The 24,928-nt window shown below is 52.5% G+C and overlaps 10 protein-coding genes across 10 annotated transcripts; 7 read left to right on the forward strand and 3 right to left on the reverse strand.

The window, feature by feature from the left end:
- Positions 1–1,567: 1,567 nt before the first annotated feature.
- Positions 1,568–2,983, forward strand: QC764_0095040 (uncharacterized protein; the record flags this gene model as incomplete). The annotated part of the gene is made up of 1 exon (XM_062940974.1): positions 1,568–2,983. One exon carries the CDS (start codon positions 1,568–1,570, stop codon positions 2,981–2,983), a length of 1,416 nt encoding a protein of 471 aa, XP_062797715.1.
- A 332-nt stretch (positions 2,984–3,315) lies between these two features.
- Positions 3,316–4,128, reverse strand: QC764_600510 (uncharacterized protein; the record flags this gene model as incomplete). The annotated part of the gene is made up of 1 exon (XM_062948570.1): positions 3,316–4,128. One exon carries the CDS (start codon positions 4,126–4,128, stop codon positions 3,316–3,318), a length of 813 nt encoding a protein of 270 aa, XP_062797716.1.
- Positions 4,129–4,849: 721 nt separating this feature from the next.
- Positions 4,850–7,596, forward strand: QC764_600500 (uncharacterized protein). Its single transcript, XM_062948569.1, has 2 exons — positions 4,850–5,402; positions 6,099–7,596. Exons 1-2 carry the CDS (start codon positions 5,364–5,366, stop codon positions 6,303–6,305), a joined length of 246 nt encoding a protein of 81 aa, XP_062797717.1. The 5' UTR covers positions 4,850–5,363; the 3' UTR covers positions 6,306–7,596.
- A 592-nt stretch (positions 7,597–8,188) lies between these two features.
- Positions 8,189–9,732, forward strand: QC764_600495 (uncharacterized protein; the record flags this gene model as incomplete). The annotated part of the gene is made up of 3 exons (XM_062948568.1): positions 8,189–8,193; positions 8,220–8,282; positions 8,362–9,732. The coding sequence occupies 3 exons, from the start codon at positions 8,189–8,191 to the stop codon at positions 9,149–9,151; spliced, it is 858 nt and encodes a 285-aa protein (XP_062797718.1). The 3' UTR covers positions 9,152–9,732.
- Positions 9,733–9,910: 178 nt separating this feature from the next.
- Positions 9,911–12,690, reverse strand: QC764_600490 (uncharacterized protein). Its single transcript, XM_062948567.1, has 3 exons — positions 10,995–12,690; positions 10,150–10,945; positions 9,911–10,084 (listed from the first exon to the last, which is right to left on the reverse strand). The coding sequence occupies exons 1-3, from the start codon at positions 11,191–11,193 to the stop codon at positions 9,958–9,960; spliced, it is 1,122 nt and encodes a 373-aa protein (XP_062797719.1). The 5' UTR covers positions 11,194–12,690; the 3' UTR covers positions 9,911–9,957.
- QC764_600480 (uncharacterized protein) lies at positions 11,674–14,310 on the forward strand (the record flags this gene model as incomplete). Its single annotated transcript, XM_062948566.1, has 3 exons — positions 11,674–12,186; positions 12,242–13,328; positions 13,390–14,310. Exons 1-3 carry the CDS (start codon positions 12,035–12,037, stop codon positions 14,308–14,310), a joined length of 2,160 nt encoding a protein of 719 aa, XP_062797720.1. The 5' UTR covers positions 11,674–12,034.
- Positions 14,311–14,843: 533 nt separating this feature from the next.
- QC764_600470 (uncharacterized protein) lies at positions 14,844–16,694 on the forward strand (the record flags this gene model as incomplete). The annotated part of the gene is made up of 1 exon (XM_062948565.1): positions 14,844–16,694. The coding sequence occupies one exon, from the start codon at positions 14,844–14,846 to the stop codon at positions 16,692–16,694; it is 1,851 nt and encodes a 616-aa protein (XP_062797721.1).
- A 425-nt stretch (positions 16,695–17,119) lies between these two features.
- Positions 17,120–19,127, forward strand: QC764_600460 (uncharacterized protein; the record flags this gene model as incomplete). Its single annotated transcript, XM_062948564.1, has 3 exons — positions 17,120–17,860; positions 17,926–18,484; positions 18,553–19,127. The coding sequence occupies 3 exons, from the start codon at positions 17,120–17,122 to the stop codon at positions 19,125–19,127; spliced, it is 1,875 nt and encodes a 624-aa protein (XP_062797722.1).
- Positions 19,128–20,119: 992 nt separating this feature from the next.
- Positions 20,120–22,907, forward strand: QC764_600450 (uncharacterized protein; the record flags this gene model as incomplete). Its single annotated transcript, XM_062948563.1, has 4 exons — positions 20,120–20,300; positions 20,358–21,464; positions 21,524–22,112; positions 22,179–22,907. 3 exons carry the CDS (start codon positions 20,120–20,122, stop codon positions 21,865–21,867), a joined length of 1,632 nt encoding a protein of 543 aa, XP_062797723.1. The 3' UTR covers positions 21,868–22,112; positions 22,179–22,907.
- Positions 22,271–23,747, reverse strand: QC764_600435 (uncharacterized protein; the record flags this gene model as incomplete). Its single annotated transcript, XM_062948562.1, has 2 exons — positions 22,271–23,228; positions 23,389–23,747. 2 exons carry the CDS (start codon positions 23,745–23,747, stop codon positions 22,271–22,273), a joined length of 1,317 nt encoding a protein of 438 aa, XP_062797724.1.
- Positions 23,748–24,928: the final 1,181 nt, after the last annotated feature.

Genomic DNA, 24,928 nt, shown 5'->3' on the forward strand with positions numbered 1-24,928 from the left:
AGTTTCTAACTTGATCAGGCATGTAAGATTGCATTTTTACGCTAGTTCATACTTGCCTTACGGAGCCGCCAGCCATCGAATGCTACCTTTTGAGTGGGTCTGTTTGATTCCTAGAGCTATGTTTGGAGCAGAGCCATTTTTGAGCAGAGCTAGTTAGCTTAACAATATAAAAAGGAACTTCTGCCCCCTGCAGAGCCAAAAACAGCTTCCACATAATTACAACGCAAACCATTAAGGCAAAGACAACGCTAGATTATAATATAAAATCTCAGCCTCTGTTAAAGCTAGAAACAGCTTCTTTTATTTTGTTTATATAGGCAGCGATGGTCTGCATTTGTTAGAGCCAGAAATAACTTTTACGTTTTGACTTAGGTAATAAGTATGGGGAATCGCTGCCTCTATTAAAGCTGTAAATAGCTTCTAATAGTAATATTGTGACGAACCCCGATCCAGAACCTCTGAGAGGGATACTCAGTTGAAGGTGCTTCTTGACAATTGATTCAGTGCAGCTAAACAGTACACAACAATGGCTTGTCTCAATCACAATCGTCTGATACCAACGAATGTGACTTGTATTGCATACTGCGGAACTGTCTATGAGCTATCTAGTTCCTCCGTATCTATAGACCTAATGCCAAGATCTGGATCATTCTGTTTCCACGAGGATCATGACTTACTCTCGAGGATCATGACTGATTCCTGGGAATCACTCATGATCCCTTCATGTCCTGAATGATCACCTCCTATTGGTCTATTCTCCTCTCTTCTGATTTTCCACCGAGTCTCCACTTCCCAATTGGTTGTTCCTTTCGAGTGTCCACATTATATTCACGACACTATTCCCTCTATATAATTTTCTATGCTCCTGTCTTTTCCCTGGTAAAAAACCTCTTAAGAGCCTTTTTTCTCAGTATTATAGAAGGCATAGTAGAGAGCTAGTGTAATAAAAATATAAGGCCGATAACGATCAACTAACGACATCTCCCAGATCTGGGAGGATCTGCAAGGTCTACAGCGACTGGGGATCTTGGTTCGAGATATTCACCTGCGCAACTATGTCGCCGGAAATCTTGTCGACTTTGGCAGGGCCTGGACCATGTTTCATCCATGCCTTGATCAGATTCACCCGTACTACTTGAAGAGGGAGCGGGAAGGATATCTCTTTGCGTTTCAGGAGCTGTTGATTGACTACTGGTACAACGAGGAAGTGACCACGGAGCTAGAGTGGCCGAAGGGACCTCGCTCGTGATCTCATGACCGAATCAGCCCTACACTGTGCCTATTGAGCTTGGCTGCTTTGTGATGACCTTGGCACTCCATATTTTGCCCTGCGGTTGGTGGCAGGACGGGGAGAAACGTGCCTGGTAGGTTATTAGCGCCACAACGTCAAGTTCCCCGTTGCCAAGGCCTCATTTCTTCTCTTTCATAGTCGCACTGTACATCTTGCCGAGAGACCCCTGTCATCACAAAGCTGAGCTCAGGTCTTGTATGCACCGGACTGGCCCTGCTGTCTTCGTTACGGTCTCTTCTCTTTTTCACAGACCATTTCGACTGCCGTATCCTCGCGATGACCAGTGCCCTTCAGCCAACATTGGCCAGTGAGTGGACAGGGTGGACTGGCACAGAGTTACAGGCCTATGCAACAACATACTTACCATATGGCTGTGATCCGGAGGACACTGCCGAACTAACATCATGCTACACAACATTTATTGCGGACCGCCCTTACAAGGTGAAGCATACCAACATACCCTCCGGCGTTTCGCCGAGGTCGACCACAATGGTAACCAACCGTGACTGGGACGTTGAAATGGTAATCATTATCCTGCCCGCCGACTCTATTCCCCGTTCAGAGCTCGAAAGCTGGTCCCGGTTCCATATTATGTCGACCCGGACCGAATCGACAACCGACAATTGGATAATTCACCACACTCTCACCGCCCCCGCCAGCTGCCCGACCTCATTTGAGTATACTACATCTACTCCGCTCGGTGACTGGGGCGACTACCTCCCGTCCGAGTTCCTCACCGAATATCTGCTCCCCAAAGCCACCATCCTTCCAGTCAAGTCGCACACAAGTACTTACCACGAATCCCTCACGATAACAAAAATGACCAGGACTATCCACGTCAAGGCAGCAGATCTACCCCCAACCCGCTACGGTGGGCCCCCTTTGAACGGAAACTACCCGTTCTACAGGTTGGATCTCGACATGCTCAACACATCCTACGTCCAACACTGCTATCTCCCTGGCGAGCCGCGACCGCCGACCCAAGCCGAGCTCTGCCCTTACACCTACGCGGGGAAATGCAGCAGGCTCGAGCCGTGGATGATTATGGTCGCGGCTGTCATTCCGTCTATCATTCTTCTTGGATTTGTCGAAAACTTCTTCTGGTTCAGGCGGCTGATGCTGGGCAAGACGTGTCTCCGGATGGGAACCGTGTGCTGGGCTTCGATCTTCATTTTCGTGGTCGGTTTCACGATAATAGAGAAAAGGAGGAGCCCTGAAGACCGGGCCGAGTTCACGCAGCAGTGGAAGACGATGCAGCTGAAAACGAAGATCAAGTTGTGGTGTCAGTTTGGATTTAGGCATCGGTATCCGGTGGCTTGGTTGGGGGAGAGGAAGGCGGTTCGTCACGAGGAGAGGATTGAGGTGCGGAGGGGCGGTGGTACTGGCGGCGGTGATGGAGGTCCTGCGGGAGGTCAGAGGGAGGAGGACGATACGCCTCTGCCGGCTTACCCCGGTCCTCCTTCTTCGGTGACTAGTGGGACTACTGCTGCTTCTTCGGGGCCGGTGTTGGTAATCCCAATGCAGTCCTCGCCTCAACGGGGTCCGGGGCAGCCGTCGTTGGGCCGACGTTGCCACCTGTTCAGCCTCAGTCACCTTCGTCTCCTCAGCAACCTGACGCGAGTCTGGGGTCAGCAGGTGATGGGTTCCGAGTTGTTTAAAGGACCGAAGGTTCATTGGTACATCCACGTCTAATGTTTATTGTTTTCTTCGAGAAATGTTTAGTCTCGGTGCCTAGGTATGTTAGATACTTAAAGACGTTAATCACAATGATAGTTACGTATAATTTCTTGTTTGCCGTCAATAAACTCCAAAATAAATTCCAGAAAAAGAACTGGATGGGAAGTCGAACCCACCATCAAGCGAAGGGTCAGGCGGGTCTACACACACAACTCTTGACTGGCCAGGTCGGGTTGCTCGCGGCTCTCTGACCACTGCGCTATACACAAGCTGCAGTGTTAGATACTTTGCTGGTGTGATGAGCCAAAAGGTGGTATATATTTCGCCGTCTTGTCTCTGTTGCTCACCTACCACCACCACCACCTGCACAAAACCGTCACTGCCACTGCCGCGATGCCCAGCTTGCTCCCTGCACTCATTCCAGGTGATGCTGCCGCTGAAACCTCCTCTCCTCCACCCGCCGACTTGATCGCCCTACTCAGCGGCTTAAACCAACACTCGGCCACCTTCTCATTCCCGGCATTGTTAGGATGCACCCCATCGCTGGTCATACTATCCGTGTCGAACCCCGTCCAACAATCCACCACCTCGATCACACTCTCCGTTGTATTCATCCCCTTAGCCCACTCTGGAATCGCTTCATTCAACCTGACCACTCTTTCCCCACACTCTTCACAAAACACCGAGTCCAACGGAATGATCTGAGCAACAATAATCCTCATGACCTTCTTACTCTCCCTCATCCAATCGACCATCGTCCCAAACGCCTGCAAGATCTCCGCCGTCGGCTTGTTGTTCAACACGTCGTTAGTTCCCAAGTGCATCATCACCACATCAGGCTTGGAACTCTCCAGCCACGGAACAAGTTTCCCTTCCGAGACGATTTCCGTGGCCTGTATCATAACGTGTCCTTCGTTTGCCCCGTCATATTCGAAATCGCACTGTTGACCAGACCGGGAGCCGACGAACTTGGTGTTGGTGATGGAGGCTTGCTGGAGGCTGCGCCAGAGGAGGGCTTGCCAGCAGCTTTCAGGGCCGCCGGTGATGGAGTCGCCTAGGGGTAATATCCTCACTGTCGACTGGGACCATACTGGGAGAATTGAAGCGCTGAGAATGACGATGAGAGGGTACGAGCTGCTATGTGACGGGGAGAGTCGCATCTTGACAGCCGAGGCGGGAGACAGTCAGGAGGCCCCGAGGACACTGACCAATGTTCTTTCTGATGAGAGAAGACGGCATTTTAAGAGACCGAGGCTGACGTGGTATGATCCTCCGTATGTGTGATCCTTGGCGGCCCCTTTTCTCCTCTTACCTAATGACCCCAGGACTTCCAGCTGCGGATTGGCAAAAGGGGAAAACAAAGCGCTTATTTCCAGCCTGGGTCTAGAACCAGTTGCCAACCCTGGCACTAACCCATGCTCCGCCTCATTCAGGTACCCGTGTGTGGGATTTTACACAAGGCCCGCGCATTTACGACGGCGCAGCGGCCCGTTAGCGACATCGATAATTCTGGGAATAACTTCAACAAATCTTTGAATGAATAAACATTTTTTTCTTCAACAGAACCTACAACATCTCAAGCTTTGGTAGCTTGTCTCGTCACAGGCCGACAGATGGGTAGCTCATTATACTCCAGTCGACTCCCACGTCCTGGAGGTTCATAGATATAACCGAATTCAATTGGCCACTTGAAGACGAGCGATGGGCATAACCTCACGAGTTGGATTTTATTTTTTCACCCAAACTGCCATCTCTACCCCATATGTATGTGTTCGAATGCTCTTCTGACGGCGCCAGAAAATTCAAAAGCACCTATGCCATCCCTGATGATGTTACATCAGCCGCCATGTCAAACTCCATCACATGGCAATCCGACTCAACCCCTTTCTCCGTGTCACTGTCCAGACAGCCGTGCAACATCTGAGTCCCGTCGCAATGGCATTGAACGTAATTCTTAGGAAGAGGTTAGCCCAACTTTTGCTTTCTCCTGCCCACGGCAGCAAAGCCCAAGTGTGCTAGAAAATGCTCACCCTAGAGACCCCGAACACGTCCACGTTTCCCTCAAACTCAAGCTCATATCATCGAAGTCAAATTGAAACTCAACCCCAGGGTCGCTGCATTGGGACCACTGCAGCTTTGCTAGGTCAACGTCCTGCGCCAGACACTCCACCGTTCTGTTCGTCGCCGAGGAGTAAGACGTGAACCCAAACGTGCCCTTCGAACCCCCGTTGTCCCAGTCGTTTACCTTTAGTACCAGATCATCGATTTCCAGTAGGAAGGGTATTGGGAGGCTGCGGTGGAGGTGGATGCGTGACTGAAGGTCCCTTCAAAGAGTTCGTACCTCTTTATACCCGATCACCCAGTACCGAGGTGACTAACTTCCTTCAACAGCTACATGGCCAACATCGGTCCCGGCGCCCCAGTGACGAACAACGTCCCCAAGAACCCCCTCCCCAGCGACGGCGGGTACAACCCCCGCTGCATGCGTCGCGACATCAGCGTCGACGCCGCCCTCGGCGCCACCGCGGACCGCTCGTACAATCTCATCATGAGTCCAAGGACACCAACACCTTCTACAACACCTTGTTGACGCCACCCCGGAATGCGAGTGACCCGTACAATTTTGGGATCCATACAGCTGGCCATTACATTTCTGGAGGAGACCCCGGGGGAGATGCGATGGTCTCGCCTAATGATCCGATTTTCTATTTCCATCATGCGATGCTGGATAGGCTTTGGTGGGTCTGGCAGATGCAGGATCCGGATAAGCGGGTCAATGCCCAGGTGACGCTTGGTGAGAGGGATGCGGCGACGAGGAAGCTTGATTCGAAGTGGCTTATTGCTGATGTTATCTCCGTTCTTGAAGCGCATGATGGGCTTGGGCGTGCGGGAGGGGCGTTTTATCATGTGTATGTATAAGTCTTCGAAATAGGTTGTCGCAGTGTGGTCAGCCTTCCTTCGATGAATTCGATGTTTTCATATACCACAGTGAGAGGGATGAATGACCCTTGTCTGGTCCAGAGCTCACACAATGACGAGGTCCTCTAGTCGTCTCGGAACCGCTGCTTTTGCCTTTATGTCATTGATATGCTCCCTAAAGGCCTCTGACCCTGTGATCCCACGGAAAAAGGAGGCTGCTACAAGCGTCACGACATTCCGCTCCTCGGAAGCCTTCTTTCTGCAAACAAATGGCATGTCTAGCTCTTCCAACACCCACAGGGTATCACCTATTCTCCGCATTCGCTGGTACGAGTCCGACGAGACCGGTGTCGGTGACAGCAAGTTTTTTGCCGTCACACTTGGAGAAGATTATATCGAGCTGTTGATGATCGAGTGATCAAAAATTGGCCGAGGAAAGTAGGGATTAGAAAGGCTCACTTCCATAGCCGTCACCTTTGGCCAGCGTTCTGTACCAGCGTCGAAGAAGATCATACCAGTGCTTGACCGGATCGATGCGGTGTCCACCTGTCGCTGATGCCGCCTTCGCTCTTCATCCGAAGCCAAGGGTTGATTTGAGTTGCAAGGAAATCCCTCCAGTTATGGAACTTTGAGCATGTATGATATCGGTAGTAGCGCCCAAGACCACAGAGTTTGTCCCATTCAGAGTGGGAAGAAATCATCGGCGATGTCGGTGAAGATCTTGGGGGCTGAGCGAGAATGGTCCACCTTGATCTCTGGTGACATGGTCCAAGCCTCTGCTTCTGGATTGCGTTCGGCTTCCGAATATTATTTCATACTTTTCGGGTATTGCTGAACAGCATTATCATTCTCGGCATTTGCAAGTGAGAGGATGGCGGTCTCACTTCGCGGCTGTTCTCACAGCTCTCGTCGAGATAAACGATGACTCTGGAAGCTGTCTGGTAAATACATGTCATGAGATTGAGCTGATGATTTCGCTCAGACACAACCGACTGGTTGATACAGATCGAGCGACCCACGGAATCCGGTCAGCTTCACGGCTCCGGAGGCGCTTGAGAGCTGCATGACGGTTGGCCGTGATGCATATTTCGGTGACTGGTTTGGTGCTTGACTTGTCTTCGTCAGAGAGCACCTCAATCGTAGAGGTCAATGTTTTGATCCCCCCAGGTGTAGAAGAGCGCTTCGTGGGAAGGAGGAGTTCGATTCGAGAATTTAACAGCCGTATTCTGACTGGCTCCTCTGGATGACCTGGAAGCAGATTCAAGAGGCGAATTGAATCATCGAAATCCAGCGGGAGGCCTAAATAAACCTGATAAGGGGTGTTTTTCATTTTATCGTCATGGATAAGCTTTTTTCAAGAGCAGTGAATCGGGAAAAGGCGGGCACTCTGGTCCAAAAGGCAGGTTGGGCACCAAACAGCCGGGGCAGAGGTGTGAAAGCCTGGGTGAAAGTGGGACTCCAGGCACCCAAACAACCCCGTGGTATGCACTAGAAGGGGGTGTTTGGCCCTGCGCCAACGCAGCGACCTTACCAACCACAATCTATCAAGCAGTGCAAACGTCGCATGCTCCATCCTGGCGATCAACCTTATACCCTTGGTAGTCCGGATCTTGCCCATGTCGTCCTGTCACGATGCTTTCTGACAGCATGCAAGAGACAGTTTGGAGCGAACAACAACCTGACGTCGGACCTATTCCCGGATGATATCCAGATTAGGGTTGCGAGTTAGAAGACTACGCCCCTCTGTTGGAGGCTTGAGAGACGTGTTAGGAATACGGAACTCCGTAAGGTTTGTTGCGAGGTCTCACCGATTGTGAAGGATAAATGAATCTCTAGGCTGTAGAATTCATTTCTTCTTTCTTCATTTTTATCTAACAATTCAATTTACTATTCAGGCCTACACCTGTGTCCAGCCGTAGTAGGCCCAGGTCAGGACCCCATAGCCGTCAAAACAATTTGCTTCACTTGCTCCCCTGAGCGTCGTCACCGCCACGAAGAGCTGGGAGCGACGAAACCGTCAGACCCATCCTCACAGGTGAATATATCGGAGCAATGAAGTCGCGACCGCCAGTGAATTGGACGGAGCAACCTGACGGGAAGGGAGGGCATAAAGCTTTTGCCTGCGATCTCTGCCATGCACCTTACCACTTTTCACCAAACATGCCATCCGCACACTGCCTTTACCATAATTCTCTTGCCAACTTGATCACTTACCTATTCATTCTCCTCTTCGACACAGATCTCCACTAGCTTCCTGGCAGAGCCCATTTTATATACACATTTTCTGCAACAGTACCGATCATGGGGTCAGCCGCTTCCTACGTCTGATCAGACGGGAAACGGAGCAGGGGAACAATGGCAACTTTCCCTACCGCGCCCTGGCTCATGATGTCCGGTTAGTCGTTATCCATTTGTACCTCTTGATGGTTTGTGCGAAAGATGTCGGCCTGCTAACCGATATTCTCGCCATTCAGATCCCTCGACGTCTGCGTTCAACACCCCGAGATCGCAAAGGTTGCCTACTGGGAGTTGGACCCGTCAAAGCCAGTCAGTCTATGCGACAAGATCATTCGGCTCATCACCGCCCTCCCTCAAGTTCGCAGTCTGAGCTTGGACTTGCGCGATTTGGACAATGCTCAAGTTGGCCATATGGTCACGCTGCTTCATAAATCCACCAATATCCTTCCCCGTGTTCGACAACTCAAATTCATCTCGGCTGAGGACGCTTATGGAGTGAGCGACAGCGCGTTCAACCCGAGCCTTTGTGGGCGCCTCACGTCCGCTTTCTGCACCGCGATGGGTACCAAAGCCGACGAGCTTACCTTCATTCGAGGCTCCGGTGCTGCCAACAATCAAGCCTTGCTCGACACGATGACAGCCTTTGCCGATATTCAACCAGGCAGCAGTCCCCACCGCCAGCTGAGACGCCTATTGATCGCCGGCTTGGGGTCCGCAAGCGGTCTCAATATCCTCCCAGCTCGCGAGATTTTGGAGACGGTCGTCGCGCCACACAGCGAGACTATTGAGACCATCTTTATCGCTGATGACGTGGACTTTGCACCTCCCGGTGGCCACCAGGACTTCAATACCAACCAGAAGGCAATTGACCACTTGGTCAACGCCCTGGCTGGGATGCCTGCCCTTCGCCGAGTCGCGTTCCCAATGGTGGGATTTCGTGTTGAGGGTATTGAGCGCCAGGACGATAAGAATCTCGAGAAGCTGGCTCTAGGTACGGCCATGAGGGCGATTGCGGGTGGTGTGTGATGGAGCAGCTTCCTCATTTGGAGCACGCGGCCTTCTGGTCTTTGTGGCAGAATTGCGGTGTGCATTCGAGACGTATCGATGGGGACATTTATAGCAGATGCTACGGTGTCCCTGATGACTGGGTGAAGCCTCTGCATGGACGGAGGGAGAAGTGGCCCATGGGGCTGTGGGGGTATCGGTGGTAGATCCGGGTGTTGCGTTGGGACCAGGTATCACAGGGCTGAGAGAGGAGATGTCTGTGCCATTGGCTGGAGGAAGCACCGATGGCATCGTGAGTCTCGGAGCCTTAGAGCCTGGAAATGCGAAGAAAGTGCTTTTCACCGAGTGGGAGATACACGTGGGCCAGTACTCCCGGCTGAAAGAGGACGTCTACATGATGGCTTGGGGGCATATGATTCTGATTCATGAGGTTGGGCATACCAAAAAGAGCTTTGATTCATGGGATAGTATGCAAACGTAAATATAAAGAATTAAAATGAAAAATACAATGATAAAATAAAAAAAGAAAAAAGAAAATTAAAAGAATAAGATATAAAATAAAGGAATAAAAATTAAATAAACTAAAGGCTATTTGCACAGATTCTTGATCAAGTCATTGGAACGTGGCCATCGTGAGCGATTCAAGGTTAGGCTTCTTGAATGCAAAAACTGCGACAAAGGACATGATATTCTTGGACTGATGATGCACCAGGGCTGGGACCGACAACATGAGGAACTGGAATCGACGGGACATCGTTCATATTGACATTGCCAAACCTAAACAAACTCAGATAATGCCCTCGACTCTTGTACAAATCCCTTGTACTCTACGCCGGGAGAGCATTGATAGCCCTCACATGGTCAGTAACCAAGCAAGTAGCCAACGAAGAACCATAATAAATCGTGAACCCATCATTATGTGTCTGCCCAGTACTCAACTGATCGCCCCATTGCCTATTATTCATCACAATTAGTACATATATCATCACTTCTCAACCAGGAAAAAAGAAACCACCTACCAAAACAAATCACCACTCATCCCATCCCTGCTCAGCTCCCTCGACGCCTGCTGCCAGCCCTTCTGCACATTACACCTATCACTCTCAAACCCATACTCCTCCAACAAACACGGCTTCCCCGCCGCCCTGCAAGCCGCCGCATGATCCTTAATCCACCCTGGCCCAAAGCTCGTCGGCACCCCCCAATGACCAGGATACATATGAAACGTCCCAAAGTCCAGATTCTTAATCTGCAGATTCTTGACGAAGTCGGTCCCCTCCCCATACTGATACGGATACGTCGTCTGCCCCGGCAACCCGAACCCCTCATCCCCAAGGGTGATCAAATGATCCTTATCCAAGCTCCGAATATAATCTGAAATCTGCGTCGCCCAGTTGAAAATAACATTCGTGTTGCACCCCTTGCACCTGGGCTCGTTGGCAAGTTCCCAGGCAAAGATTGCGGGGCTGTTGACATATCGCGAGACGACAGTCTGGATGTAACGCTTGTACTGCTCCTGAGCGCGGGCGTTGGTGTACCAGGATTCTTTTGTGCCTCCAAAGGCGTTGACGTAGGCTTTCATGCCGCCAAAGTCATCCCAGTAGTTGACCAGCGCGATGATGAGCTTGATGCCGCGGGTTTCGGCTGATCTGACGAGGTAGTCGAGGCGTTGGAGGCCGTTGGGGCCGGTGTTGATTTGGGAGCCTGAGGAGGCGAGGCGTTGGAACCAGACGGTGTTACCGGATGGTTGGTTGTTCACGTCGTTGAAGCCCCAGACGCGGAGGATTTTGAGGCCCGAGGAGGCGATGTGGTCCACTGGGGAGTGTTAGGAACGGTAGAGGAGAGGATGGTGGAAGGGACGAACAGGTTGTGTCGACATCTCTGTTGTTGGTCAGGAAGCCAATCCAGTAGGAGTTTGTTCCTGCAAAGTAGCCGGTTTTGCCGTCTATCACGAAGCGGGTGCCGCTGACTCTGGCTGAGGCGGCTGCTCCTCCACCTTGTGCTTGGGGGAGGGCGTTGACTAGAGAAAGAAGGCCGAGGCCGAAGGCGAAAAGTCCCTTCATCTTGGTGGTGATCGGTTCCTCGTCGTGTTCTTGTCAAGATGACTTCCGACAGACAGCCATCAACCCGCCATCCGCCCCCATTAAATACTTCTCCAGACCTCTCATGTTCGCCGATGATGTTCAAGACCAAGAAGTTCGCTCTGGTCCCCTCCGAGGTGTGAGGCCGTCGATATGAGAAAGCTCACCAATGAAATATTAGCCGCCTCATGAGGGCGGGGCAGCGGGCTCCGGTTAGCCCGTATTGGAAAAAGGTAAACAATGAAGCTGGGAGGAATGGAAAGTGTGAAAAGGGGGTAATAGTGATGCCAGGTGATCTCAAGTATAGTTACATGCGCACCGCTCAGTCTCCCAGCCGTAGGTAATGTGAAGCTGACGAACACACATGTGAGGGGTCGAGCTTAGGTGAGGGGTTGAGGGGTCGAGGGGCTGGTGATGTCTCAGGTGAGAATTGCCCCGCAAATGTTGGAACCAACCCCAATTCTCCAACAGAAAAAGAGTCCCAATGATGGGCTTTTGTTTTGTCTCTCCAATGGGCTTAGCAGGTCATGGGACGTGGCGAAAGGGACGCGCTGAGGGACAATTGAGGGCGGCTCAGTCATGCTTGAAACAAGCAATTTTTAGGGGTGGTCTGTGTCGGGCTGAGCCGCCGAGGACGAGGACCCTGGAAAATAAGCGACCCAACCGAATATGGCCTAGAACTGCCCGCCATCTCCATTGCGCCTGATCACGAACTGAGAGCATATCTTTTCATTCTTTCCCTTTCCCCTCCCTTTCCAGGTTGTCGGTTGCTTCTGCTGTGCTACGAGCGCTGCTTCGCTGCTTGCTGCCATCTCACCATCCAATGCCTATCCGTGTCAAGTCGCGCCCGCAGGGTGTGCAGCGCACCGAGAGCCTGCGCACCCCTTCCCCGCGCCACAAGTTCGGCTTCGTCGCGGAGCTCCCCGACATCAGCGAGGAGGACAGCTTCCGAGATGTTGTCAAGAAGCTTTCCGTGTGAGTATTTTCTACGGCATCTCCCCAATTGGTCTTTTACTGATCATCTTGTCAGCTATATTGCCGACACCGTGGTTTTGCCCAGCACTTTCGAGCAGCTGAGGACCACTGCTGCCGGAGATGGCCTTCGTGCGCTCGTTGACCATCTCGGCCGAACATGCACTCACCCCGCCATTGTGAATGCCCTCCTCGCCCTGAAGTGGCACTATGGCACCAGCGTCGAGGATAAGGGCTTGATGGACGCCAGAGCCAACGCCTGCGAGATTGTCGCTTGGCGCTTTCTGACCCACCTGTCCGAGAGGGAGGCTGTCGATTATTGTCTCTATGAGATCCCAGACCCCAAAGATGTCGAGAGCCACAGCCCAACTGATGAAGAGGAGGGCGAGGTTGACGAGCACAGTGCGCTTCTGGCCCAGGCCTTACACAGCAGTGTCGGTTCATCCCGTAGGACACCCCATAGCGCAAGCACCAAGCGCAACCTCTTGCTCAGTTCCATCTCGCGCCTGACTATGAGCATGACGGGAGACGATGAAGGTGGCGAGGGAGAGGAGGAGGATCCAACCGCCAACTTCACCAACCTCAATGCCTTGGAGATTGCCGCTATTGCCGACGCCAAGCGATTCCTCAGCCAGGCTGTTGTCCAGAAGATCATCACCGGCATCTGGGAAGGCTCCATCATCTTCTGGAAAGACCTCAGCGTGCACTCGGAGAAGAAGCCTCAGTTCTACAACCCCAGCACGGCCGACCCATTCTCTCGTCTCAGAGTCCCCAAGTATCTCAAGTCTTTCGAAGTTTTATTTTTCCTCACCTTTTTGGGCCTCTACTATGGCGTTTTGGTCGAGCGGGATCCCACCCGCATCACGCCCCTGGAAATCTTCTTGTACATCTGGTTTGCCGCCTTTGCTTTGGACGAGCTGAGCGAGTGGATTGATGCCGGCTCCATTTTTTATGCTACCGACATATGGAACGTGTTTGACATGGCCATGATAGCAATCGGCGCCACCTTTGTCGGCTTGCGTATTGTTGGCTTGGAAACTCACAACGAGGAAATGGTGAACCTTTCCTTCAACGTCTTGGCGCTGGAAGCTCTCTTCATGGTTCCAAGGGTCTTTTCTATCCTGAGCTTGAGTCCATACTGGGGTGTAAGTCGATATCCTGAGCCGAACAGCTGATTGAAAGAGAAAGCGCTGACAGCCACACCAGACCTTGATTCCTTGCCTCAAAGAAATGGGCAAAGATTTCATCAAATTCATGGTCCTCGTCGTAGTCATCTACTGTGGCTTCCTAACCACCTTCTCCCTTCTCGGGCGCGAACACCTGTCGCTTCACGACATGGTCATGTCCCTGACCAAGATCTTCTTTGGTTCCAGCTTCGTCGGCTTCGACCTGATCCCCAAAATGGACACCCTGCTCGGCCCTCCCCTCATGATCATCTTCATCACCCTTAGTTCCATTCTGCTCACCGGCTCCCTGACGGGTATGCTCTCCAACAGCTTCTCCCGCGTCATCACCCATGCCCGAGAGGAATACCTCTACGTCTACAGCGTCTACGTCCTCGAAGCTTCGACTAGCAATCGGCTCACCCACTTTTATCCTCCGTTCAACCTCCTCGCCGTCCTCATCTTCCGCCCCCTTCGCCTCTTCCTCCCATCCGACAACAAGTTCCGTGCCGCGCGCATTCTCTTGCTCAAGGCAACTCACCTCCCCATCGTTGCCGTCATTGAATTCTACGAGTGGCTTACAATCGGCTCGTCAAAGGGGACGCAATACAGCGGTTTCCGCGGCCCCAGACAGGCCGTGATCGGGAGCCCTCATCCGGCTGCTGCGAAGAGGTTTGCGCAGGCTAGGCTGTCGAATAACAGCTTGCGGGCTGATAACAATAATCATCTGTCGCAGTTGAGACCGCCAGCGATTACGGCCATTTCCGAGGGCGCAATTGCCGGTCGGAGGGCGCAGCAGCAGGCGGTGGACGAGGCGGTGGAGGGGAGGGCGTTTGGGCAGCATGAGGGGGATGTGGAGGCGAGGATTGCGGATTTGACGGCTAAGATTGACAGGCTGACGGAGCTGGTGCTCACGTTGCAGACGCAGTCGAGCACGACGTTGGGGAATGTGGGTGTGGCTTAGTAGGCTGCGGACATGGACGTTGATGTTGGGTTGTGAAGGTATGTACGGAGGGATTTTGATTTCTCTTGCGTCAGGTCAGGATTGTTTTGTATGAGGGTTGACATTAGGGAGAGGACTTGGCCAGAGGTAGTTGTTTGCTTGCCGGTCGGTGGTTGTGCTTGTTTGGATACTGTTTAGCGTTGGATGTAATAATGCTGATGAGATACGAGGGTATGAATATGGATAATGAAATATGAAATATCTCGTCTGAACTTTCTTTGGGACACCAGGGTGAGGTGCGCTAAGGTTTCATTGTCGGAGCTATGGGTAAAAAGGCCTGGGTCAAGATGAAGTACGAAACAAAAGATTATGCTGTATAAATGCCATCTCGAAGAGCTCACCGGGCAGCGAAGAGGAAAACAAGGCGCAAGAGGGCTGATTAATAAGCAGAGATTGAAAGGCACCTGCTCTGCCGCCTGCCCGCCATCCAACCGTTTGACGCAAACAACACCGACTTTCCTCTGCCACCATCGGAACCATCAGAAACGACCACAATGGAGAGCGAAGCTCATGCTGTCTATAGGGGACAGCCCCTCGATCTGGATGACTCTTTTCGTCTTTTGCAACTCCTACCAGGCCATCTCGACGAGCCTGTCAGAATCCGCCTGTTCAGTGCTCAACTCAGTGCCGCTCCTTCCTACGAGGCCCTGTCTTACACATGGGGAGATCCAACTTTGACATCTGTGATCGAGGCACTCTCTGACAAGGGCGAGGATGAGCACAAGCCGGGTGTCGAATTCCGCAGCACGGCCAACTGCCATGCGGCCCTCAAGCGTCTTCGAAACCCCGATGCCAACCGAGTTCTTTGGGTCGATTCGGTCTGCATCAACCAGTCACATATCCCAGAGCGAAACCACCAGGTCAATCTCATGGCAGGTATCTACCGAGCAGCTTCCAGGGTTGTTGTTTACCTTGGCGAGAGCGATGAGAATAGTGTCGTGGTACTTTCATGGGTTCGAGAACTCGACCAACCATCCGATTTCGGCAACGGGAGCGGTGCTTTGCCACCTAGCAAAGAGGCGGTTGAAGGATTTTTCAGAAGGCCGTGGTTCCATCGCATTTGGGTTATCCAGGAGATTAGTCTTGCACAAAAGGCAGTTGTTGTTTGCGGGAAGGATGAGGTTGACTGGGGAAGCTTCACTGTTCTTTACCAACACAACGAGAATGCGACACGGGCAGGCCGGCTTGAGTTGCCATACCCCGTCACGTTTGCGAGCCGGTACAACAAGCCATACCGGGATGGCGCTATGACGTACGCCAGGAGGCTGGTGCGGATGCTTGGAAGATCACGGCATTGTGAGGCGACGGATCCGCGGGATAAGTTGTATGCCATCATCCCGCTGGTGAATATCCGAGATGGCTCAAGGACGGAGGAGTCGTGGGGAGACGTTCTGGGGATCAGTGTGGACTATTCATTGTCTGTTGATCGGGTGTTCACTGACACGGCCGTTGCGTTGCTCAACCAACAAGTTCCGCTTGACGACGTTCTTCGCCATCACGTACCGGGCCATGAGGCACGAGGTCTGTCTTCGTGGGTACCAGATTGGAGGATTCAGCGGGAGAATGGCTGGCGTCATGCAAATTATGAGCGGATATTTAAGGGGTTTCCCGGATTTCGAGGACACCCAGTTGAATTGATGTTTGATGGGGTCCCGGGAATCATTTTGGACAAGAATGGAACGCGACCAGCCGTGGTCGGATATACGGATTCCTCCACGGAAAGGTGCCCGATACGTGTGCACGCCATCAATGTTGGGAATATCATCAAGACTGGCCCTGTTTGCTCAGTTGCTGATGATTTCTTTCCTGTTTCAAACTGGAAGCAACTTGTTGAAGAGGCGCGGCGACAGGGATCAGTCGTGCCAAAATTGGAGAGACTCATGGAGATAATGATTGCTTTGAAGTTGGGGTATCCAAATTCTGTCCCGCGAGGTGTTCGGCTTATTGAGCGGTATAACGAGCAAATGGAAAAGGGGACGTGTCCGAGGAAGCCGTTAAGGCAGGTGATTGGTGAGACGGCATCTCGTAGTGGGGCGAGGGCTCGGCATGAGATGGATGCGATCTTGTCAGTTTGCGATGGGAAGAGGCTTGCGATTACTGATGGTGGGTTTGTTGCTGTTGTACCGGGGAACGCGGAGGTTGATGATGCTGTTTGGGTGTTGGATCGGGTCAGGATGCCGTTTGTTTGTAGGAGGACCGGGTCTGGGGAGGCAAATGTGGTGAGGCTTATTGGAGCTTCTTTCTTTTTTGGTATCATGGAGTTGGAAGCTATGAAAGAACATGTAAGTGACGTGCGGGCTAAGGCGGAGGTTATGAGGCGGGTGGAGGAGCTGGTTGTTGAATGATGATGGGACGTGATATCGTGAGTGCCCTCACCTTGGGGACCAATGATGCCGCTGATACATCTTTTTCCAGATGGTGCACATCCAACTACCTCCAGACTGTGTGTAGGAAATTTCCTCCTCGTGTCAAGACAGGAGACCCAACGGAGTTTGGAGATCAGGGATGTCCTGATTCCGATCTAGTGATAGTTACCCCTGCTCTTCAACACTGCCAAGAGCACTAGAAAGGCCCACGAGTGGGCTTTGATGCCCCCGGTGATTGGGTCACCAAGTGCCAGCGCCTTCCCCCTGGAATAGCGTGACATCGCTCGGGTCTGGCCGCCGTCTACCCTGTTCGTTCTCCTAACCTTGTTGATGGATGCCGAAATCCTTCCTCTTCTAAATTTTTCTTCCAGTAATGGTTCATCAACATCGACTCAGACATCGCCATGGCCGATACTCAAGTGGAAGCCGATAATGACTCGTGGAGCGTCAAGAAAAAGGAGCTGCTGACAGAGCAGCCTGGTCTTGAGGTCGTCCCGCAAGAGCTTCTCGAGAGCAAGGATCATTTGGCACAAGCTCGCCCACCAGAGACCGCAAAATACCCAGTCTCGCCAACGGTTTCGACTCACGATGCAAAATTCAAGATTGAGAGCGGCCCGAGGACCGGAGATTGCTCTCCTGAGCCCGTAAGCACCAACTTTCCCGAGGTGGCGGATCCGCGACAGGTTGAGGCGGCCAATCAAGCTAGGCACTCCTCACGACAGAGACGGAGGAGATTGATCATCATCGGAAGCGTTGTCCTGGTCGTAATTTGCGTCGGTGCTGTTCTGGGCGGGGTGTTGGGCAGCAGGGCCGCCAGTCAACGAGGGTCCATGGGAGAGAAGGCAGCTACAACAACGGGTCCTGCAAGTCCAAGCAGCGCGGACAAGACGGCTCTTGGGTACCAAGCTATTATGGATCGCAGCTCCCTAGCCGTGACAGCGAGAAGAAGGCGAGATGGAAGCACTGAGGGTTGGTTGTTCTACGAAGACCAGGGTGGTGAACCGCAAATGCTCCGATGGGATACGAAGCGAGGAGGCATGCTGAAGGCCACCAACGAGTTTACAATAAAGGAGCCAGCCTCGTACCTAACTTCAAGGGCTACAGGGATGGCTGCAACTACGATTCTCCAAGGTCCTGAGGACAATGTTTGTCAACCTTCCTTGTGTAACTTTTATGGCACGCCTGCACTTACACTGACCATATTCCACAGCCTAGGATCCTTCTGCTCGTCAGCAAGATATTCGATAGAGGATTTCAAGCCGATTCAGATCCCAATTTGCCAGGCAGAGGTTCGGTAGTGTTTGGTTATGAACTGGACCGGGACGGTAATCTCGGCAACACAAGCCGTATAGGGGATCATGCACTGATCGTCAACAAACAGGACAGTATGGAGGTCCGCTTATCGAGTGCGTCCACTGTGACAGCTTACTGGCCTTGGATTATTCACGGGTCTGGAGGATCTCCTGCATCTGGCCCGTCTCAGGTCGATAACCCGGTTGTGAAGGTGATAGAGGCGCGCAATCAGATGGGCGACAATTTTGCGCAAGGACCAGATTGGGCCTTCCGAAACTTGTCTATAGGGGGAAAGGTAAATACCAAGGTCTCAATCGTTCCTCTCAGTGCCGACTTCAAGAAGTCATCAGACCCAAACTATGACAAGGAACCGCGAAACGGGTACGGCATGTTTTACCACGATCCAGACGACCGTCTCAAGTTCGTGCACCGAAGTTGGGGCACTGAGAGATCGCCAGCATTTTATCTACCTCAGCGTAAGACTTTTCGTCATCTTTCTTTTCCCCTTCTCTTCCAAAGCTAAAGGAAACCCGAACCGCGACAGTTCCCGATAAGAGGCTCCCGACCGATGATCAACTAGGGAGATCAGCCATCTCGGCTTTTGCCGTGGCGAAGCGGCCGCCAGAAAAGATCTCGACAAGCACCCAGCAAGCCACTTTTACTCTAATGATTCCCACTGAGACCGTTAATCTAGAAGTGGTGGTATGGGCTGGGACGGTGGCGACCCCAGAACCAACGGCCCTCGTGGATGCCGAGCTGCCTCCGAACAGCGTGGATGTCGGCGTTGCCTACATCAACCAAAATCGACAGTTTGAGCTCCTGTTTATGTCGACCAATACCGGATACAGTAACTGGTACACAATTGATACAACGGAAGTCAACAAGCTGGCGCCACCAGATCTCTTTACTGATGTTGCCTGTCTCACCTTGGCAAGCGGCGCTGTTGCTGAAGATGGGGAGGAGTGGTTGCTGCCACGGGATCAGGATGAGGAGGGGACCATCGCTACGTGCTTTTACCAGAGCGGCTCCAAGGTGGTCAAGGTGAGGTGGATTGGGGAAATGTGGGACACCAAGTGGGATGTTGAGTGGTTACCTATTCCGACGGGGGATTCTGGGTGAGAAAGGGGCGTTGGTTGTACGCACATGGGCGGGCAAGGCAACATATTTGAGGGTTGGATACACGATGGAAAACATACTCGCTACGAATACGACATAATAGACACAAGGATTGAGCTAAGACTCTTCCGGCCATTCTTGGAACACTGGAGCTGACAGTGCGTTGGCTACTACTCTGAACATACACATCACACCACACACGTCCAAAACAGGTGAGTGCTCGCTATCGCCAAACAACTGCTAACCCAGCGCAGGCTTCCTTCTGTGATCAGCACCGTTATACCCTATTGCGGCATTGCTCGAAATACCTCATTTTGTGCCAACTGGCTTGTCTGCACTGCCGATGCCTGGTCGCGGCATCGGAATCTTTTGGCTGCGAGCACGGCCCCCATTGGGAAATCGTCAAATCATGTCCCCAACCGTTACACGACGTGCATACGGGCATCGTTCCTGATCGATCCCGCTTCCGTGTCATTGGGTGGCCCCCTGGTCGCAAGTGGACGGCTGAAGACGTGGACGCCTCGCTGTTGGAAGCGTATATGCACAGCGAGCTTGGCGACTGCTACGCTAGGTCGTGGTCTTGCTCGTCAGCATTTTCCTCATTGGGCCACTCGTTTTGTGAATGGGTATCATGACCACGGTTCAGATGGAAAGAGGCGGCATGGCAGCCATAACCGAATATACCCGAGCGGTCAAATCCACTACCGTGCCGCGAATTACAACTTGGTGGCTTTTTGGTGGTGGCACGACGGGTCGATATTGTGGATTTTTGGAGGACCATGGACCATGGTTGGGTGAACGGCAGGGCACACGAACTGCGTGATATCGGACGAGGGGCGGACGGGCATACGAGTGTGACTGTTGGGCCTTGGTGCTGTTGTTTGTGGTACAGAAATGTCTGGCGCCGTGGAGGATATAATGTCTCAGACGTCTCGATGCCTTTCACCTTTTCTTTGCGCTTCTAGCGACAGGTCACAGCAGCATCATCATCCAACATGACGGACAGCAACGACCCACCAACAACAGCAACCTACACCCAGTTCGCCTGCATCGGCGCAGGCTTCTCAGGCATCGGCCTCGGCGCCACCCTGAAGCTCAAACACAACATCACCGACATCCGCATCTTTGAACGAGAAGCTGAGCTGGGCGGCACCTGGCATCTAAACCAATATCCCGGTATATCTATCTTCCTTCCTTTCTTCTCCCCTTTGACCTGTGTTAACACCACCCCAGGAGCCGCCTGCGACATCCCCTCCTCCCTCTACACCTTCTCCTTCGCCCCTTGCCCCCAATGGACCTCCACCTCCCTCCCCACCGCCCCCCAAATCAAGTCTTACCTCGTCTCCATCGCGGAAAAATACTCCCTCCTCCCAGGCAGAATAACATTTTGCTCGTCGGTCCAACAATGCGAATGGCTTCCCAGCCCCATCTCCCGATGGCGACTGACGGTCCTCTCCCACAACGCCATCTCCCACCACGAATGCCAGTTTCTTTTTTCCGGAACTGGGATTTTGTTCCATCCGAAAACATCCTCTTTTTTCTCCCTCCCCGGTGCCGGGTCGTTTTCTGGGACGGTGATGCATTCTGCTAGGTGGGACCACAGTGTTGACCTCGGCAACAAAAAGGTGATGTTGTTTGGGAACGGGTGTTCCGCTTCGCAGATTGTACCGGCGTTGCTTGGGAGGAACAACAACGCTGAGGTTTGCTCTTCCGGACGTGACTATAATGTTGATAAGATAACGCAGTTTGTCCACTCGAGGCATTATGTCATTCCCTCCTTGGCAGAGCTTTTTCCTTTGGCGCTTCTGGAACGGCTGCCGCGCGGGCTTCAAAGGTTGTTGTGTATCTTGATTGGGGAGATGGATTTCATCGCGATGAGGGAGAACAAGGTTGGGAGGTGGATCAGACGGAAAAAAACGGAGGAGGTGAAAAGGTATATGAGGGAGACGGTGCCGGAGAGGTATAGCGATTTGGTGGTGCCGGAGGGGGTTGAGTTTGGGTACAAGAGACGGGTGTATGACCCGGGGTATTTGAGGGCGTTGCATGATGAACGGGTTGAGTTGGTTGGGGAGCGGGTTGTGGAGGTGGTACCTGAGGGAGTGAAGACGGAAGGGGGGAGGTTGGTGGAGGGGGATGTGATTGTGCTGGCGACGGGGTTTGAGACGAATAGGTTTTTGGAGGGGGTTGAGGTGGTTGGGAGGGGGGGGGAGAGGTTGGGGGACCATTGGGGGGAGGATGTGAGTGATGGGGATAGTCTGGATGGGAAGAAGGGGGTGAAGGGGGTGGGTGCTTATGAGACGGTGGCGGTGGGGGGGTTTCCGAATTTCTTTATGTTGGCTGGTGAGTTTTCTTGTCTCTGTTGGGTTTGGGGGGATATCTTACTGACATGCGATGAAAAGGACCAAACTCTGTCACGGGACACACCTCTGTTATCATCGCCATCGAGAACGCCATCACGCTCGCGATGAACGTTATCAAGCCTATTCTCTCCAAAGGGAGTAAAGTGAAAGAAGTGGAAGTAACACCCGAGGCGGAGAGGCAGTGGGTGAGCAATGTGCAGGACGAGTTGAACAACAAGACGATCTGGGGCGGTGGAGGTAACAAGACCGCGGCGGAGTCGTGGTATGTCAAGCTTGATGAGAAGACGGGCAAGAGGTGGAACGCGATGTTGTACCCGGGATATCAGCTCGGTGCCTGGTACCGGGCGAGGAAGCCTAGGAAGGAAGATTGGGTGTATCAGTAGTGCTGAAAGGCATGATGGACAAGTACCAGCATCTGCACAGTAATTTTCTTTTTTTCTACATTAACATCTACTTTGGCATGCCCTGCAGAGAAAAAGATACTCTTCAGCTTCGCAAAGCTGGCCAACCTTTTTGATCTCAAACACAATTCGCCATGCCATCTGATTCCTTGCTTCACCGCACCATATCGCACAAGATGTCCGCCAGTACTAAAACATTATATTGAATACCCGCTATCTTCGAAAAGGTAATCTATACCCTACTACTTCCTAGAGAAACCCTCACCAATGCCACCAAACTACCACATGTCCAGTCTGCCCACCAACCTTAGCGGTAGCCAACCAGAGTTAACAACCAAGCAATCACCAAACCACCCTCACCACCCTCACCAATCCTCACCTATCCTCACCACCAACGCCCCCAAATCCCCATCGGCCACGCCCCCCTTCCACTTCTCGGCCGAATCCAATCATCCCTCACCTCATGAAAACTCCACCCCAACCCCGCCTCCCCATCCCCCTCCCTCCAAGCCTCAACCCCCATCTCCTGGTACTGCGACCAAAACGCCACATGATCCAAGTTGGGCAACCTATCCATCACCGCCCCAACAACCCTCCTCATCTCCTTCTCCACCTCCTCCCTTGCAAAATTCTCATCCCCAGCCATATCCCTCACCCCCTCACACCGAAAATCCACCACCGGAAACGCCACCCTTTTCAGATTTGGCATTTGCTCCAACGCGCCAACAATATGGTCAACAGCCCCGTAGTGCTCCCTCCACTCCTCCCTCCCCCCTTCAGGCTCCCACTCGGCATCATCCCCGATAAAAATCTCCTCAATGCTCTCTCTGTGCGGAGCAACGATTTGCTCCAAAATCTCCCTCGCGCCAAACATATCAAACCCATGCATCGAATCGGTGGACGCAACGAGCAATTTCTTCATTTTTCTTTCGCCGTTGGTGAATGCCTCCGCGACTTCAAGCAACGCTTCATTGTTTTCTTGCTCTGTGCCACGGATGAATTCAAAGTCCGTTACGTGAGGCCCGAGGGAGCGGCAGACGGCTGCGATGACTCGGCCGCAGGTGATGGGGTCGAAGCTACGCCGTTGTTGCGCGGCGTTGTGGTCGTGTTCCCCAGTGGTGAACCTCACTTGGCGAGCCTGGGGGAGGATGGGGGTTGAGTTGATACCCAGGAGGGTGATGAGGTGGGCGACCTGTGGTTGTTGGAGTTCTCTGAGGTCCAGGTTGAGGTTCTGGACGTTTGGGAGGAGGGAGAGCAAGTCGAGGATCTTGTTGGCTAGTTCGGGGTGGTGGGGTTCTTCACGGTCGAGGGGATCGTGGTGTTGGAGGTAGAGGTTGAGGTTTCTGCGGGGATGGGGGGTGGTTAGTCGACGTTTCAGTACGAGGAGGAAGAGAGTGAGGACTGAAGGTCGACTGGCACCTTGACCGAATATCGCTACAACAAATGACGGCGTACCAGAGCACCGTTACACAACAATCGTGTGACATGGGATGAAAAACATACTTGACATCCTCCACAAACGGCCGACAAGGCAGCTCGCAGCGCTGGAACCTGTCCAGCTCGGCCTTCGCGCGGGCAACAATTCGGCCCAGCTCCTCCCCAAACCTCGCGTGCGAGTCCGTCTTGAGCACGAGGGACTGCCAGATGGCCGGTCTGAGCATGTACCCAACCTGTTTGCAAGCCGCACCAAACGCCATGGCCTCCGCTTGTGTCAAGTACTTGCCGATTTTGACAAACAACTCCATGGGCAGGGTGAGAACGGGGGTGGCATCATCGGTCTTGATGATGTAGTTAGGGTTGGCTTTTGGGCGGCGGTGGTGGTAACGCCACCGCTTGGTGTGTCTTCGCTTTCCCTTTGACATTCTTGTTAAGAGATAAAAAGACGTATATATATGTGTGTGTGTCTCTTTGAGGAGACGTAGGAGCCAAAGCGATGCTGAATGGGAACAAAAAAAAAACAAGAAAAAGCGAAGAGGTTAAGCAAAGATGTGGTGATGATGGCTGGGGGAGGGAGAGTTAGAGAGAGAGATGGGAGGGAAGGATGGACGGGAGGTGGCAGCCCGTTGAATACCCGAGGAAGAGGCCCCGGGCAAGAGCAAGACTGGGCTTCACCTCCCCGTATTCGCTTGGACCCGCTTAATCCACTTTGCCAGGCTCATCTCGCCAAAATGGATTCACTAGGCGTCGGCGGTGCTCTTGTATATTCACTGGTTCCAACTTGGGGAGTAGAGGTGACGTGATTGTGGTTCTTGATACGGAAGTCGTTAGGTTACTCTCCCATCTTTAACGTCGGGATAGTGAATGTCACCGAGGCTGGGGGTGCTGGTAGGGGATGGGGGCTGCTACCACGGGGCACGTCAAGGACAAGAAAATAGAGACAGTCTCCGTGAATGAGGGCCTTGGAAGATGGTGAGAAGACATCGGTACACAGGGAGTTGAAAGGCCCATGGTGTAGATGATTGATCCTTGAAAGGATCGTCGGTAGACTTTCAAAGACGAGTAAGAGATAGTTGCGAAGCCTTTAAACATGGTCGGGAGGCATACTAACTATGTTCAAAGCCCTTGATATCTCGCCGCAGTCTTTTTTCTTCTGTCTACAAGGCCGTTAATGATAGTCTTGGGGCATGTTGGGTATCCCAAGGACGCAGCAAAGTTGTGAACAAAGGCGATGATATTATCATGTATAAAAAGAAAGAGGACAGGCCGTAGACTAGACTGAAAAGATGTAGAAGACGAAGGCAGTTGATCCGTGCCCACGTGACATGTCCAGGACTGTTTTTCACTCCCTTGATACCCCATCGCAGTCTCCTTTTCTGTTCACATCGTATGTGCTGGGTATGCACTTTGCGACTAGCAATTGGCATATTTTCACTTGATAACACTTGCAAAAGTGATCCCAGAATGTCAGGACGGAAGATGATGTTTGCTGTGATGGCTACCATGATGGCGACGGCTATGCCTTAGCATTCATGATGGGCAACCATACCATTGTGTGATGAATGATGGATTGGGTTTCCCCGGTTAAATATGGGAGTATAATGCT

Source organism: Podospora pseudoanserina, chromosome 6 (assembly GCF_035222485.1).
Source record: "Podospora pseudoanserina strain CBS 124.78 chromosome 6, whole genome shotgun sequence".
Classification (NCBI taxonomy): Eukaryota; Fungi; Ascomycota; class Sordariomycetes; order Sordariales; family Podosporaceae; genus Podospora; species Podospora pseudoanserina.